Genomic DNA, 17,016 nt, shown 5'->3' with positions numbered 1-17,016 from the left:
AGAACAACAATGTGTTCTCCCTTAAGGCCTGATCAGTCCCCTATGTTTATGGAAGATTCCCAAAGCTAGATCTGACAACTTCGGTTGGAATGGAGAGGATCATGGGGCCCAAGCCACTTCTAATCGGGCTCTGATACCATGTAGATTGTGTAAAGATGAGAGAGAGAGAGAGAGAGAGAGAGAGAGAGAGAGAGAGAGAGAGAGAGAGAGAGGTAAGGTTAAGGGTTGCATGTATTTAAGTATTAAAAAAGAGAAAAATGGAAAAATTGTCCCCACTACATTAAGTAGAATGATATCCAAAGACTAAAAAGACCAATAAATAAGTGGGTCGTAGGCCCATAGCCATAACCTTTGATAGGTGCTATTCCTAAGTTTCCTTGAATGCATCCATTTTTAATTCTATTGTTCATTGTCTTGCCACTCATCCATGTTAACATTCTCCTTTACGCTAGACTCATCCTATGAACATGTTGTTCTTTAACTGCTCAACATTCTATCCCATAAAGCATTGTTGGTCTTATGGCCATCTTATAAATTTCACTTTCAGTTTTGAGTAGTGTTTGAAATATCTATATTGCTACAAGTTTCTCTTGCCGAGGATACGGATACAATATCGATATCGCCAATAACAAAAAATGTGGAGAAACATGGGAAAAACGATGGAATTTTTCAATGTAACTTCCGAAGATGCTAAAATGCACATATTTGAATATTTAAGAATTAAAAAAATTGCAAAAAGAATGTATACATAATAAGTTTCCATTTAATGGGGCGCTTAAAAGCATGTGCTGTTGTAAGAAATCAATCCAACCATCCCATCAATCCTATCTATCCATCCAACCATCCAACCATTCATCAAATCATCCAACTTTCCATCTAAACATCCATCGGTATTTTAGAATATCGACAACACATGCTGTTTCGTTGAGAATTGGAAAGGAAACAAAAGAATGTGGCCTTGATATCACTCATGTTGCGTTAATGATAATGTCATGATATCATTGATATTATTGTCCACAATTTGAACGCTGCATACAACCATGGGCCCATAAAAAAATTGAAATGAAAAATTTTTAATAAACAAAATTTTGGCGATATCGATACATTGGCAATATTATCAAAATATTGCGGATACACTGGCAATACAAGTGACACCTGGAATTTACATAGTTGAAAATATTAGCAATACATTGGAGATATCGATACATTGGTGATACAAGCGACACCTAGAATTTGCACAGTTGAAAATATTGGCGATACATCAGCAATATCGGTACATTGGGGATACATCACCGATACTTGGAATTTCTGATATTACTGATGTTATCAGTATCACTACGAATGTTATCGGTATCGCTAAGTTGGAGATATGGATAATATTGGGGATACTCTGAACAATGACCTTTGAGTGGTACACAATGATCACATACAACCAAGGTATTCCAAATCGGTTACGTAATTTCCATTACATAATGGTAATGGTCATGAGCGTTACGCATTATGGGGCTGAAACAACCATAATGGCCGTTACAGAAACAACAGGCTGTAATGACCCTGTAATGGTCCTGTAACATTTTTTTTTTCCAGAAAAAAGGGCTGTAATGCTGTTACGGCCTGTATCATAACAGTAACGGTGGTGGCCGTTAAAGCCACTATTACTGTTATGAAAGACTTTGCATAAAACTTCAGTAGCACATCTCCATTTCTTACACCCAGCTTGAATGCTATGTGCGCCATGCATCTCAATCACTCTACTCTCATGAATTATTAACCCCAAGGTTTAGAAATTGGTCATTTTGGAAAACTTCTTGTCAACAATCTTGACTAATTCCTCATTTTCATTCCTTGTGTTACTAGAATTGCACTCCATATACCCGTCACGGTTTGTGCGAACGGCTTGGGTTGTGGGTTTGCTCCCCACAGACATGAGTTCGATTCCCCTCTTCGTGGATTACCCGATGCACATGGTTGGCGGGTGATTGCGTGCATCTGCAAGGAATAGTCTCCTCTCAAAACGAGGTGTGGACACCCCATTGTCATTCAAAAAAATTGCACTCCATATACTCAATTTTAGTTTTGCTAACTTTAAATCCTTTAGATTCTGAAGCACCCCTCCGTAAATCTAGCTTTTTGTTTACACCCTCCCTCTTCTTGTCCATCAAAACTATGTCATTTGCAAATAACATACACCGTGGGATCTCTTCTTGCTAATGCCTTGTTTGGCATTTCTATATTGTTTGGAATTTTCATCATTTCTTGTCCCTTGCCAAGCATTGAAACATGAACATTTCTTGTGAATCGTTTTTTGTACGTCGTCATTCCACCACCAAATTTCCCTCTAGGATTAGCTTTTCCCTCTGAATACTCGTAAAACATCTTTTGCCACTTTCCTAATGCACTTGACCATCTCATTCCGCATAACATACAATCTATTTGGCTTGTATGATCCATTATTAAAATTTATTTGTCTTTTTAGAGTGTATTTGCTAGAGTTAGATTGTATGTTATAGTGAAATCAAGAATAGCATCCCTATCTCATTTCTTCTCCCAAAATCATGTCCTCCATGTACACTCATATTCTCTACTTTCTTTTCCTACATAAATATTTAAGTTTGCTCCGACAAATATCCTCTCTCCATTCGAAAATCCTTGCATTAGTCCATTAATATCCTCTGGAATTATCTCTTGATTTTGTCCGTTAACCTTACTTGCGGTGCATATGCATTAATGGCACTGATTATTCTTTCCTAACACATGTTTTATTAATAAATCCTATCACGTACCCTCCTTACATCTACAACTTTGTCCTTTAAATATTTATCTACCACTATCCCTACCCCATTTCTATTATTGTTCTTTCCTATATACCAAATTTTATATCCATCAAATTTTCTAGTCTTGGCCCCTTTCAACTTGGTCTTCTGAACAGAAGCTATGTTAACTCTCCTTTGTTTCATCGTATCTACTCTCTCCTTCGTTTCATCGTATCTATTAACTCCATTCTCTTACTTGTCAATGTTCTTATATTACATGTGGTAAGAGAAATCCTAGTCTCCTAGACTTGTTCTTTATCCGTCCATGTCCATAATGGTGCGGGAACCCTTGCGTACTTCTTGCAGCAATTGGGAATCGTCATGGTCCATTGCTTTTGGTGGACGCCCTTGCCAACTATTTCTTGTTTCTCATTACACTTGGGTGCGTAGCTTACAGGGAACACTAGCACGATTTTGGAATGCATATTGTTCGGATTCATGATAAAAGTTATGGCATAAGTTTGATGCCGGCCGCCTACTTGACACAACACTCATTTATCCGGATTGGGGACTGATAATGAGAGCACAAAACTCCCACAGGCGCAATGTAATAAACTATTATGTAGGTTGATTATAATCAATTGCTATCTAATAGTCTTTCACATTGGTTGATTACAATCATTAAGTTTCTCAAAAGACAAGAATAAGGTTTACTTTGATATGGAGGGTCTTTTATATGTTTCAGAGCGAAACGTGAAGACAGCAAAAAAAAAAAAAAAAAAAAAAACATTTTTTAAGTTTTGGCGACATCTAAAAATTTGCTTGCAAGAATCTTATGAGTTGTCTATGATTCGATACAATTCATATGATTTTGGGGATTTGATGGATACCGTAGATGTATAGTATATGACTCAAATAGTTTTGACATAACTCACATGCCAATATGGAACCCGCCCAATACTGGCCTCTGTGCGACTACCACATTCTCACTCCAAAAACTGAGAAAGCAAAGTAGGGTCATAGAGGAGCAGTTTCTAGGTAAACCACATTGCTTATTCTGCTTACTAAAAGTGGACCACTTGGAGCTCATGATTATGCTTGGTTCCATTTATAGAGATGACTTAATCAGTCACTACACAAAACCATGTGATATGTGTTTATTATTATTATTATTGTTTTTGCTTTTGTTCTATTATCACATTGCTTATTATTTGTTAGTTGTTGAATCGGATATCTTATATTTCTAGTTGCTCAAATTCTTTTTTAAATGTTTAATTGAAGGTGATTTTTGCTAATAAAATGTAGGTTGCTTGTAGTCACAATGGTATGTACGCTTGGAAGGGGCCGAATGGCAGCCATGGCGAGGCTTCTCGCTGCAGGAAATTTTCCCGAGACAACAAAAGGTATTTCAAAAGTTCTTATGAAATCAATGGGTTTTAGGTCATAGTTGTTGAAAAATAAATCTTTTTTCTAAAAAAAGCTGAAATATACTATGGGCCAGTTTGGATTCATGGATTTTTTTTCTTTCTAAAATGGTGTTTTTGGGGAACCGCAATTTCTAGAAAACAATGAGAAATGAAAAGTTGTTTCCCTTGATTGTTTTTCAGAAATATTTTCTTAAAAGTTCTTTCATCATTTCCAAATATGTTGTTCGGACAAAAAAGGAAATTTTCGTGAAAAAATTATCTGAAGATGGAAGGTGCACGTGTGCACTGAAAATGGATCATGGCGCATGTGTCACATTTTCACACATGACACATTTCACATGTGGGATGCTTGAAGATGGATGGTGACACATGTTGTGCATGTGGCATGTTGAAACATGCAGCACATGTGGCACAATAGCACTTGTGATAAATTTGCACAAGTGGGGTGCTTGACACACTTGACGATGAGTGGTTGTACATGTTGCACATTGGCTGGCGTATGTAGCTTTAAGATGGATTGTGGCACATGGGAACATGTGGGGCACTTGAATGGATGTTTGCACATGGAGGGCAGTTGAAGGTACTGGCACATTTTGCATATGTTTCACATTGGCACACATAACGTGCTTAAAGATGGATAGGCGACCACATGGCATATGTGGCTCAATAGCACATGTGGTACCAATGTTTTAAATAGCGGTAGCGTGTTGCGTAGCATTCAACCCTCCATAGTGTGTAGCGTAAGCTACACAATACTTCTATTTTTTAATTTTAATATATATATATATATATATGATAAATATTAAATAGTAAGAAAAAAGCAAAATATATTAAAAAAATACTTCTATTTTTTAATTTTACATTCATACGCACACCATAGTGGGCCGACCATAGAAAACAATGCAAATCCACCCCTTCACGCACCTCAGTGGGCCCCACCATAGAAAATAATGCATATCCACCCCTTCACGCACCTCAGTGGGCCCCACGTGGGCCACACCATAGAAAATAATGCACATCCCACCCCTTCACGCACCTCAGTGGGGCCCACGTGGGCCATACCACAGAAAAAAGTATAAGGAACAAAAAACCGATAGTAACGGCATTTTAAAAGGGAAAAAATGAGGAAAAAACTGAAAATACCAAGTTATTTTCATTATACATCGAAAAAATTTCAAAAAAAGGAACGAGCGTACCTATTTTTGTCTCAAGATGAGATTGAATCAGTGAAAACTGCAAATGTTGAAGCTCCACAGCGATCGGTTTGCATCTGGAAGTAGTTTTTCCAACTCAAGATTGAAGAGTGGGGAGATGAGCAACGTCAGCAGCGTCGGTTTACGCCTGGTAGCAGATTTTCAACCTCAACATTGAAGGGTGGGGAGGAGCAGCGTCAGCAGCATCGGTTTGGGCCTGTAAGAGGATTTTCGATATCCAAATGGTAGGGTGGGGAGAGGAGCTATGTTGGTTGCGTCGGTTTGGGTGTGGAAGCCCTTTCGAATAAGGGTTTTTATTTATGTATATATATATATATATATATATATATAATTTTTTTTAAACTTTAGTTGTGGCTTGTGGTGTGAGTTCACCACTGTTTCATGTAGTGAAAAAAAAAAAAAAAAAAAAACACCAGACAGGTAGCGCACGCTACTTGCGCTACACGCTACGACCGCTACAGGGGATAAACGCTATTTGCTACGCTACGTAGCGATTTCGCTACGCTACCGCTATGCTACGGGCCTACTAAAAACACTGTGTGGTACATGTGGGGTATTTGAAGATGAGGTGCCACATATTGCACATGGCGCATTGTGGGGTGTGACACATTGAAACGTGGATCACTAGAAGATGGGCGATTGCATGTCGCACTTGTGGCACAATGGCACATGTAGCGCTTTAAGATGGATGGTGGCATATGCTACACATGTAGTACATTGGCACATGTGGGGCACTTGAAGATGGACGGTTACATGTAGGACACTTGGAAGATGGGTGTGGCATATGTGACTACTATTGGGGCATCTAATAAAAAGATGGGTCATTTCCTCTCATTTTCCTCAATTTCTTAGAAATGGCGTTTCTAAGTCTAGGAAAAGAAATGAAAAGGGGTAATTTTTTTTTTTTTTTTTTCATAAAATGAGAGGGAAATAGAAGGTGTTTCCATGAAATTTACAAAAAACTAACAATGAAAATGCCATTTTCATAAAAATGACGTTTTCTTAATTTATATTTCAACTAATCAAAGCAGGCCCTATAGTTTTATGTTTGAAAAAATTTATTAAATTTGTATTTTTTTTTTTTTTGACGAAATTCTAATATTTCTACAAAATCATTTATTTCCCCGTTTTTGCATATATATATATATATATTTATTGTAAGGAAACAATTTATTAGAATCCAAACAAAAAGGCTAGAAAATAGCCACATGAAGTGAAGGTTGATGAAAAGTTATTCAGCCCAAAGAGCTCCTAGACTGCAGACCAAGAAGTGACAAGATCCTCCTTACAACATTTTGTAAAGGCTTTGATACACAACGCCCACTCAATCATTCTATCATTTGCTTCTTCAAGCCTTTTACTGTTCTGCATCGATCAAATCCCTGAAAATAACAAGACTTGCCTTCTCATATTGCTCCTCCATCTTCTTAAGCTTGGAACATCACTTTAATCATCCCATGCATCGCCCAATCCATCTCAAAAAAATGCCACCAACCTTCATATCCCCATTGCGAATTTGCAAAAGATGAACCCGGTTGTGTATGTTTTCGGCATTATACCAGCACATGATTATCATTTGTGATTATCATCTTCCTCCTTTTAGATGGTCAATTGTCAGAATTCTATTTTCACCAAACAACTATTCAAGTGCAATGATTCTGAGTGGACCCTGGCACAGCTAGATCTTAGTTGTCAGTGCTTCACAATGGTTCCCTCCCCTATCTTGTGAAAACTTGGAATCACTCAGAATTTCCGGCTGCGTTCGAGCTTCCAGCATGTGTTCTCTCAAGATCATTAAGCTTGTGTTGTGAAGCTGCCCCTGCCTGCAAGCAAATTCCTCAACGTTTTCATCCCTTAAACTTCTTCTATATCCCTGATCCCAAACTTCCACTTCCTTGTCATTATATATCATTGCTCTATCCTTGCTTCCTGCAAACAAACTGTATTATACAATCTGGCAAACTATTGGCTTAAAGATCTTAATTCGCCAAATGTTCTCCTAATTCCCAAAAGCTAGTTTGGGACCCATCCCCAACAATTTACTTTATCCAGTGCAAGACTTCTTATTCCCCCCTAATCGGCCCCCTAGAGCTCTGCATTGGAAGGCTCCTCTGAACTTCCTCCCTCCCTCACCATGTACCTGCATGAAATGATGTGCTATTACATGCCTTCATCCTTATTCCTGGACCTCCACAGAAATTTACGCATCAAGGCCCCATTCATCACCTCGATCTTTTTTTTTTCCCTATTCCCACTCCCCCTAGAACTGAGGCTCACACACTTGTTCCGATTCAATTAGATGGAATTTCTTTTTCTCCTCTTCCTTTCTAAGTCCCTTTGCTACACTTCAAACCTTTTGATAAGACTTAGTAGACATTGAAATAATGACATGAAGTAGATAGGCACATTGGCCTACGCTGCTTTAACAAGGGTAAGCCCACAAACTCTTTGCTGATTTCCCCACACAGTTAGGACGCTAATGGATGGATGGCAATCTTCTCGCCTTACATCAAAATCAAGGTATAACATTAATAGTGGCCATAACTAACGGCCAACCTTATGACCTTTTTAAAGACAATGCACTTTATTAAAGACCAAAAGGCTGAAAAGAAAATAACAAAACAAAACAAAGGAAAGCAAAATGAAAAAACACCCGCTCAGGGCACCCAATCCTTGTTATACAAAATAACCCGATTGATAACCCCCGGTAAAGAGCTACTCGTATTATGGAAACAATGAATTTTCCTTTCACCCCAAATCGACCACAAAACTACGAGAAGAGCAACCTTCCACCAGGACCTACCCTTCCTCCCGAACCCACTGGCATGCTAAGAAAGGAAAAAACCCTCGATAGAGCTTAGCATCACCCATGAAACACTAAAAGAGGACAAAATTGCAGACAAGACTTCCGAAGCAAAGGGACAATGAATAAACATATGATCCATCAACTCCACATCACCAAGGCAGAGAAGACATGTTTGACAACACCATTGCCCTTTTACAAAGATTGTCAATTGTGAGGATCCTGTTCCTTTCATCAAGCCACACAAAAGCCACTACTTTAGGAGGAGCACAATTAGTCCAGATAGGGCCAATATGACTACAGGAGTTAGAATGCGCAATGAACGAGTAGAAAGACCTCACCAAAAAGATCATCGATTTATCCTTAAGCCTTATCAATGAATCATTTACTCTTGGAGAAGGTTGGAACCCTTGCAAGAAAGAGAAGCAACACTAAGTCATCGAATTCAGAATCATACAAGTTTTGACAATAAGGAGGAATCGACAATGTGGCAGAAGAACCATATTTTCTAGTAAAAATAGGTCACTTCGAAAGTTGTGGCTTTTGGTTGGCTAGTTGGTAGAAAAAAGAGTTCTGACCATGGAAAATGTTCAAAGATCCTTGGTGCTCCCCAATGTGCGTGTGTTATGCATGGTGGACCCCGAGTTAGTCAACCATCTCTTCATCTATTTTAATTTCGCTGGGGAGATATGGAGTCACATTCTTAGATCTTTCTATATGTTCTGGGTTATGCTGGAATAAGTTGAGTAGTTGCTCGTGAGTTGGCACGACGTGGGGATTAGGAGGCAAAGGACAACCCTAAGGAGATTGACTATGCTTGCCATCTGGGATTCTAGTGGTGCCTTTGGGGGGAAAGAAATAGGTTGGTGGAGGTTTTTTGAAGGCAAAGTCTTTTGTATTGGAATGGGCCTATTATATAAAGTCTTTAGAAGATTGTAATTTAGTTTTTTCTACTTATTTTTTAGCATGTTATGCCATCTCGACGCCATCTCAATAAAATTTCTCATTACCCTTTAAAAAAAGTAAAAGAAAAAAGAAACAATTCCAAAGATTTGTTTCTTGAGAATCAATTCTGCAATTGTTAGGAGCAACACCAACGAGGCCCTATGTCTGAAATCTTATTTTATCACACTAGAAAATCTATTGGTGTTTGAGATTTAAGAGAGCGATTGTCGGGTGGAGGTGGGGGTCTAGTTCTTCCCAAGTGGTGCTCCTGCTTTGAATTGTGCTCGCTCTTTCCTTTGCAGTTGTTTGTACTTGCTAACATTGCAAAATAGACACTCTCCTGCCCTTGTACTTATTGTTCGTGGTGTTGGTATTGTTACTTACAAGTATTGGATACAAAAACAATTATCAATTTGCTGATTTCCAGAAATGGAAGGGAAACATGGGGAAAACGATGTAATTTTTCTATGAAACTTCAAGAGATTCTAAAATAAACATATTTGCATTTTAGGAATAAAAAAATTACATCCATAATGACTTTCCATTTAATGGGGGCCTAGAAAGCTGTGCTGTGGTAAAGAATCGGCGCAATAGTAATAAAAATGAATTCATTTCATGCCAATAATATCATTAAGAGCACAATAATCATTTTCGGCTGTTTCTAAATTATCCATCTATGCATGCCTATAGACATGCATATTATCCATCTATGCATGCCTATAGACATGCATACATCTATTCATGTTTATCCATCCATTCATCCATCCATCCATATAGACGTTAATAGATCCATCCGTCCGTCCATGCGTGCATACGTTAATCCATCCATCCATGCGTGCTTACATACCCTAATACATCCTTGGTCAAATCCATGCATGCATACATCCATACATGTCTATCTATCCATCCATCCATCCATGTGTGCATACATACACTAATACATCCATCCACCCATGCATACATACATGCATGCATATGCATATACATGATCCATATCCAATCATCCAGCAATGCGTGCATGTTACATACATACACACACATCTATCCAACCACCCATCGATCCAACCATCCATGCATGCACACACACACATGCATGATGATCCATCCATCCATCCATCTAACTGATTTCCACCTTTAAATGCAACCATTTGAACCATAAAAAATAACAAATTAAAAGAAAACAAAAAGCTAAAAACAGAAGTTGAATTTATTTTTAAAAATAAGATAGGTAATTTTCTTGCATTTAAAATTTTTTTACATAATTCTAGAAATTAAAAAAATGGAAGAGTGGTTGAAATCCACTCCCCAACCAGATCCCCAAAAAATTTCTTTAAATTTTTGATTTTTCTATATTTTTTTTTTCTGGTTTTCGCATGTTTTCCCCCCTCATTATTTCACCCAAAATTACAGATTTGACTCTTAAAAATTGCAGAGGAGTGGTCGAAATCCACTCTCCAACTAGATCCCAAAAAAATTCCTAAAAAAAAAAAAATATAATTTTCTATTTTTTATTTTTTATTTTTCTGATTTTCGTAGTATTTATGTAACCACCGAGGTTGGGATTTGATTCACAGAAACTGGAGAGGAGTGATCGAATTTCTTCTTTTCAAATTTTTTCTAATTTTCGCAATTCCTGCCCACCGAGCTTTCGATACGTGATTTCTCCAGGAAATGGGATCTTCGATCCACCAGACCTAAATGGGAGGTGCTGAAATCCCCTATCTCTTACAGATCTAGAAGAAAGAATCCCAAAAAGCACATTTTTTTTTCCTTCGTCTTTTGCATTTTCTGCAATTTATGCGTGGTTGCACTGGGCGATATTTTGACCTATTAGCGATAATATTGTCGATACATGTGAAATATGGAAACTCGTGAGGCCTGCCTGGCGATATTTTGGTGATATATGCCATGTCGATATTTTATGAAATATCACCGATATATCAGTGACATATGGAAACCGAACAAAAGAATGGTGTTTTATCACTGATAATATTGATATTCTCGGCAATATTAGGAAGAATGCCTGCACTCAAGTTGAGCTATTTGATACTTTAGCATATTGTGATGGTTGATATGCATGCACTTAGAAATTATATACATGGCATGAATTTATTCAAAATTAAATCTTTTCCTTACATGGTCAGCTTTGTAGGTCCAGGGCCTTTTCAACTTTATCAGCTCTAGAGCCAGAGCTTAGGGGACTAGGGCTGGGCTAGGGCAGGGCTAGGGCCATATCCGGTTCTTTGCCACCTCTATATGGGATTTTGGCCTTGACTTCTTTGGTTCTAGTTAGGACTTCGATCATGGCTATAAAAAGAACACATGGAACTTTAGAGATATCCTATTGAACAATTTGAATGCATAAAATTTCCCTTTAGTTTCCTATGGCGGGTCTCTAATCTAGGAAAGATTCTTCTAGAGAATTAATCGTGACTTCTCTAGTACAAATTTTGTTGCGAGACATTAGCTGCACAATTCTTCTTAGTAGGGGGCACTGCTGTTTTGAATAATGCTTTGGCTTAGTCTCCCGCACCCAGTTCCTAGCTGTTTGTACATGCTAACCTTTTGAAACAGGTGCTTCCCCATTCTTGCACTCAAATCTGTGCTGCTTCGTTTTAAGTTCATGCAACCATAGCGGAGACTCAACAAAATCTGACCCCTTTTCTATCTTCTTTGATCTCCCTTTTTTCCTTCCCTTCTATGTTGTTCTTGTGTGTGGATTGAGCGAAGTTGGAGAACTTAAATGTGATTCTAATAGCCATTGGAATCTAGAAAATGATGAAAGGTATATTCCCTGTGTCAGGATTGGAATTGAAGCCAAAACTTTTTCTAGCTTTGTTCTCCATTTGTTCTTTATTTCTTGAAGTCAATGACTATAGATATTCATTTCTTTATCGGAAAAATTTCAACCAATCAATGGCTTAAAACTTCATTGGCATTTTCACAATATATAGAATCCTAAACACCTATATTTTTGTGACCAGAACAAGGTATTCAATAATGGTAATGGTGGCCATAAAGTCACCACTGGCCTCTTTTTTTTTTTTTTTGGGGTGAAAAAAACCTGTTTCGGCACTGTAATGGACTGTTATGGGGCTGTTACGGGCCATTTTTTCCATAACTGGACCAGATGTTTTTCTTTTACTTTTCTTTTATTTTCTTTCTTTTTCTTTTTTCCTTTTTTTTTTTTTTTTGAGAAGTGATCACATACAGGCAACGGTACCACGAGTTATGGTACTGTTCCATTTTTCCTGCCAAAATGCTACTTGTGTTGGACATCAGTAACATGAAAAGGGTAGGCTCCACTGAGAAGATCACCCTTTTAGAAAGGCTGATCCAATCACTAGGAGGACCACAACTTCATGTTGGATCAGACTGTCGGTTGTCCACTGATTCCAACTGTGTGGCCCACCTGTTGAGTGCGATGGCCTGATTTTTGTCCCAGATGATCTGTGGTGGGCCTTACCCTTTCCATGGTACTGATGTTCTAAACAAATGGTATGTTAGCGGGAAAGATGGTACAGTACTGCAACTGTGGTACCGTTGCCTGTATGCGATCACTGATCAGTTCTCTCTCTCTCTCTATCTGTTTATTTATTTATTTTTTTAAAATTATTATTTACCTTTTTATGCTCTTGGCATCTTGTGATTCCAATGGCATTTCATTTAATTGCAACAAAGATTCAGAACTACAGTTTCTCTTGCTTGAGGAATTATACTGGATGCATAACCAAATGAGGACATCTATTACATGTTTAATGAATGATTCGGCAGTGATTTCCTTGTTTTTCTCTATGGCAGAGGAACTCAACGATGAGAAAATTGCTGCTCAGGCCATCTATAAGGAGCTGCATGAGGCAAATGAGGCAAATTTGCTTGAAGAAGAAGGTAGATTCAATATCCCTTATCAAGAATTGATATGTTTATTCAAGCATTTTTCTCCTCATCAATTAAGGTTTAGGATTGAATTGGTTTGTTTCTTTTGTCATTCCATTTCTTTTGCATTTTAGGTTTGCATAGTTTCATATCTACTCCAATAAACTCTCTCAAGTAAAAAATCTGGGCTTTTGCTTAGGTCTTTGAAGTATCTGATTGATCATGATTCTGCATATTCCATTTAATATAGAAGTTCCCAGAGACATTAGAGGAATGTTCCCAATAAATTCAGTTTGTTTGTTTTGTATATCTCTACTGTATTTACAAATTAATACTGCGATACATATAATTCATAAGAATATGTAAGTGATTCAACATAACATCTCTTTCTTTTTATCAAGGGTTCTACCAATCAGTGTTTGAAATATCGGTATCGCGCATGGTATTGCACCCTTGGGATACAGATACGTATCAATTATCGCACGGGATATTTCGCTTGTATCGCGTAATTTATCGCACTTTTTGGGAAACATTGGGAAAATGTTTGAATTTTTCAATGAAACTTCAGGGATTATTAAAAATGACCTTAATACACACTTTTAAATCATAAAATCTCCGAAAAAAAAGTGCACATAATATGTTTCCTTTGTATAGGGTCCCAAGTCATGCGCTGTCCGATTGAACTAAAACAACTATATTCAAATATGTTGCATAACATTTATAAATGCATCAAGACATGTATATCCACACCTTCCATTTGTTTTGCCACCATAATTTATGGCACATACCAAAAATGAAGCATATCATTAAAACCATGCCATATTATCAAGTGGACCATGCCATATGAAACAGTATTGATTGAAGGCCCTACCATTAAAACCTGCTTAGGGCAAACCTTAATGTTTTTGTAGTGTTTATTTACCATCCAATCAATTGATAAGTTCACATAAGCCTGAATGAAAGGAAAAAACAAATATCAGATTGATCCAGAACTTTTGTGGCCCATTAATAGTCAATCACAACCTTTTCCTTTGGTATGGTCCACCCGATAATTGGATTTGCTTCGTTTTTTGGATAATACACTAAAGTGATTTTGAAAAACAGATGAATGACATGGATACATACATTAAGGTGGACCTCGCATTAAGGGCTGCACCCTCTGGGGTGGGTATTGGGTCTCACCTAATTCGCTCTCTAATTCATGACGTTGATATATTTACTTTTTGATAAGTCTTGGCTCAAAAAATGAGGTAGATTGTGTGGGCCCCATGCATTCTATCCATGCCATCCATTCATTTTTTTGGATAAATTTAAAGGCTGAGAAAAAAATGGGGCAGATCCAGATATCAAGTGGACTACATAAGATGATGTACATAATATGGTGGGACCCTGGCTGTGGGGCCACTTCGACATAATATGATGTATATACACCATCAATTCATTTTGGCATATTATTTTAGGGAATGGGCCAAAAAATGAGGCAAATCCAAAAATGAGGTAGACCGCACCACACGAAAAAGTGGTCATTGAATGGCCACCATTAAAAAATTTTTAGGGGCTACAAAAGTTTCGGATCAAGCTACTATTTATGTTTTCCCTTCATCTAGGTATGTCAGACCTTATGAACAGATTGGATGGCAAATAAACTCACCGATGGGACCTAGGAAAGCTTCAACGGTGCATATCATTGCCATGACTTCCAATCATGTGGTCCACTTGATCCTTATATTTACCTATATTTTAGTCTTATACACTAAAATGACCTATCAAAATGGATGGACAGTGTGGATAAAACACATATATCATGGTGGGCCCTAAAGAGCCTCTGATAGTACCGTTTGTCTCCAAGGATTTCAATTCGCGCTGGACGCGGATTTCTTGCAAAAGGCTTTCGCAAGATGTTCCTGCCTCAGATGCTAGATGGGGCCCACTGCAATGTTCATGAGAAATCCAACTCGTCCATTCGTTTGGCGAGATCATTTTAGGAGATGTGACCGAAAATGAGGTGGATCCAAAACTCAAGTGGGCCATACGAGAGGGAAAACTGGGCAAAGAGTTTTCTACCGCTGAAACTTTCCTATGATCCACCTTGATGTTTATATGCCATCCAAACCGTTTATGAGGTCATTCCCACTGGGATGAAGTGAAAACATAAAAAACTTATCCTGATACAAAACTTCTGTGGCCATAAAGATGTTTCAACGATGGTCATTGAATCCCTACTGTTTCCTTTCGTGCGGCCCACTTGAGTTTTGGATCCACCACATTTTCGGTCGCATGTCCTAAAATGAGCTTGCAAAAAAGATGGATGTGATGGATTTCTCACAAACATCGCAGTGGGCCCCACCTGGCATCCCAGCGCAAGAACGAAAGTCTTTCACATGAAATCCGCGTACGACCGCATGATAAAAAAGGCTTAGAAGCCCTATTTATAAGCAGAGAGGGTTTCGGCCCCTAAAACCCTAATCTCTTGCCCAAATCTCCGAATTTTTTTCACATTATCTTCCGAAATCAATTCCCTACAAACTTTCGAAATCAATTCCTTACGAACAACACACTTCTATTCAAATGGCCCACTAAATGCAGCTTCCGATCAGCGCAAACTCTTCTGCGGGTACGTAAATCCACATTGTTGAAGGTTTCTCTCTTCTTCTTCTTCTTCTTTTTCCCGGATATTTACATACAATTAAAAAAAATTCTTGGTATCTTCTGATGGGTTTCGTATCGCTGGGTTGCGATACTGATAATATCGGCTGATAGTATCGATATTGCGAACATTGCTACCAATTGATATGTTCATACAAATAATTGAAATTCAATTTCTTGATTTGTATATTCAATTTTTGGAAACTTATTAAGTCATTCCCTTAAGCCTTGATCAATTAACCTACAAAATTTGTCAAATTGTGTTTCCCTAAATCAAGATATTGTTGACATCCCCTCATTTCCATTCATAGCATCCTTTTTTTTTTCCAGAAGTAACGAAATTTGTATTAAATAAAAGAGAAATTACAAAAAAAGGAAAGGAGAACCTGCTGAGAAAGCATACTCTGCTAAGGCCCTAGAAATAGTAGGTTATAGTCCTTCATAAAAGGAACATTAGCTACCCATTCTATAAGAAGGGTTTTGGCCCTATAAGCCACCGGACCCGCAAGATTAGACATGTTGTTGAAGCATCTACTGTTCCTTTTTTCCCAAACAGCCCACCACACAGCTAGAATGGTCAATCTCCAAATGCAGGACCTATGTTTGCCTAGCCTGACCCCTTGCCATGCTGCTAGAAGACTGAGGGTCGAATCAGGCATGCACCAACTGATTTTGAAACGCTTGCAAAATTCAGACCAGATTTTGACTATAAACGGGCAGTGAATAAGAAGATGGTCTACTGATTCTTCTTCCTTCATGCAACACAAGCAAATATTGACAAGCTGCATCCCCCTCTTCCTGAGATTGTCCACTGTAAGGATACGCTTCTTGCTAACCAGCCACCCAAAACGAATAAATTTCGGAGGAGCTGACTGACAACTTCCATATAAGGGTTGAGACGGGCCGAAGATGAACCGAAACAGGGGAGAGCTGAGCGTAAAGAGAACTAACTGAGAATTGACTTGATTTGTCTAGCTTCCATATCATCGAATCAGAGGACTGGTTGGGCGAAGAAGAGTAGATGCAGCTGAGCAGCTCCGCATATTCTCCAATCTCCCAATCTTAGAGATTTCTTCTACATTTCACATTCCACACAACCTGACCTGCGTTAACCGAGAAGCAGTCGGCAATGAAGACAGATTTGTTTGGAGCTAGCAGGAATATGTTTGGCAATCGATCTTTGAGTAACACTTCGCCTAGCCATAGGTCTTCCCAGAATCTAATATGAGCCCCATTACCCAGCTCAAAAGCTATGCCCTTCAGAACTGCCTCTTTCAGCCGAAGGATACCCTTCCATAAGAAAGAGGCCCTGGAAGAGGAAGACTCGCTTGTCCACCACCCTCCTAGAGAAT

At 38.3% G+C, this 17,016-nt stretch overlaps 1 protein-coding gene across 14 annotated transcripts in view; it reads left to right on the top strand.

The window, feature by feature from the left end:
• LOC131230412 (SCA7 domain-containing protein SELMODRAFT_431321-like) overlaps positions 1-17,016 on the top strand; it is a 98,795-nt gene that overhangs the window by 29,951 nt on the left and 51,828 nt on the right. For all 14 annotated transcript variants that reach the window (XR_009164022.1, XR_009164023.1, XM_058226331.1 and 11 more), the window contains 2 exons: positions 4,059-4,156; positions 12,944-13,030. Coding sequence is in view for 12 of the 14 variants with exons in the window: in XM_058226331.1 (XP_058082314.1) it covers positions 4,075-4,156; positions 12,944-13,030 (169 nt within the window). In the remaining 2 variants the exon portion in view is untranslated. The remainder of the gene's footprint in view (positions 1-4,058; positions 4,157-12,943; positions 13,031-17,016) is intronic.

Source organism: Magnolia sinica, chromosome 17 (assembly GCF_029962835.1).
Source record: "Magnolia sinica isolate HGM2019 chromosome 17, MsV1, whole genome shotgun sequence".
In the NCBI taxonomy this organism is placed as follows: domain Eukaryota; kingdom Viridiplantae; phylum Streptophyta; class Magnoliopsida; order Magnoliales; family Magnoliaceae; genus Magnolia; species Magnolia sinica.
This window is presented reverse-complemented; position numbering and strand designations above follow the sequence as displayed.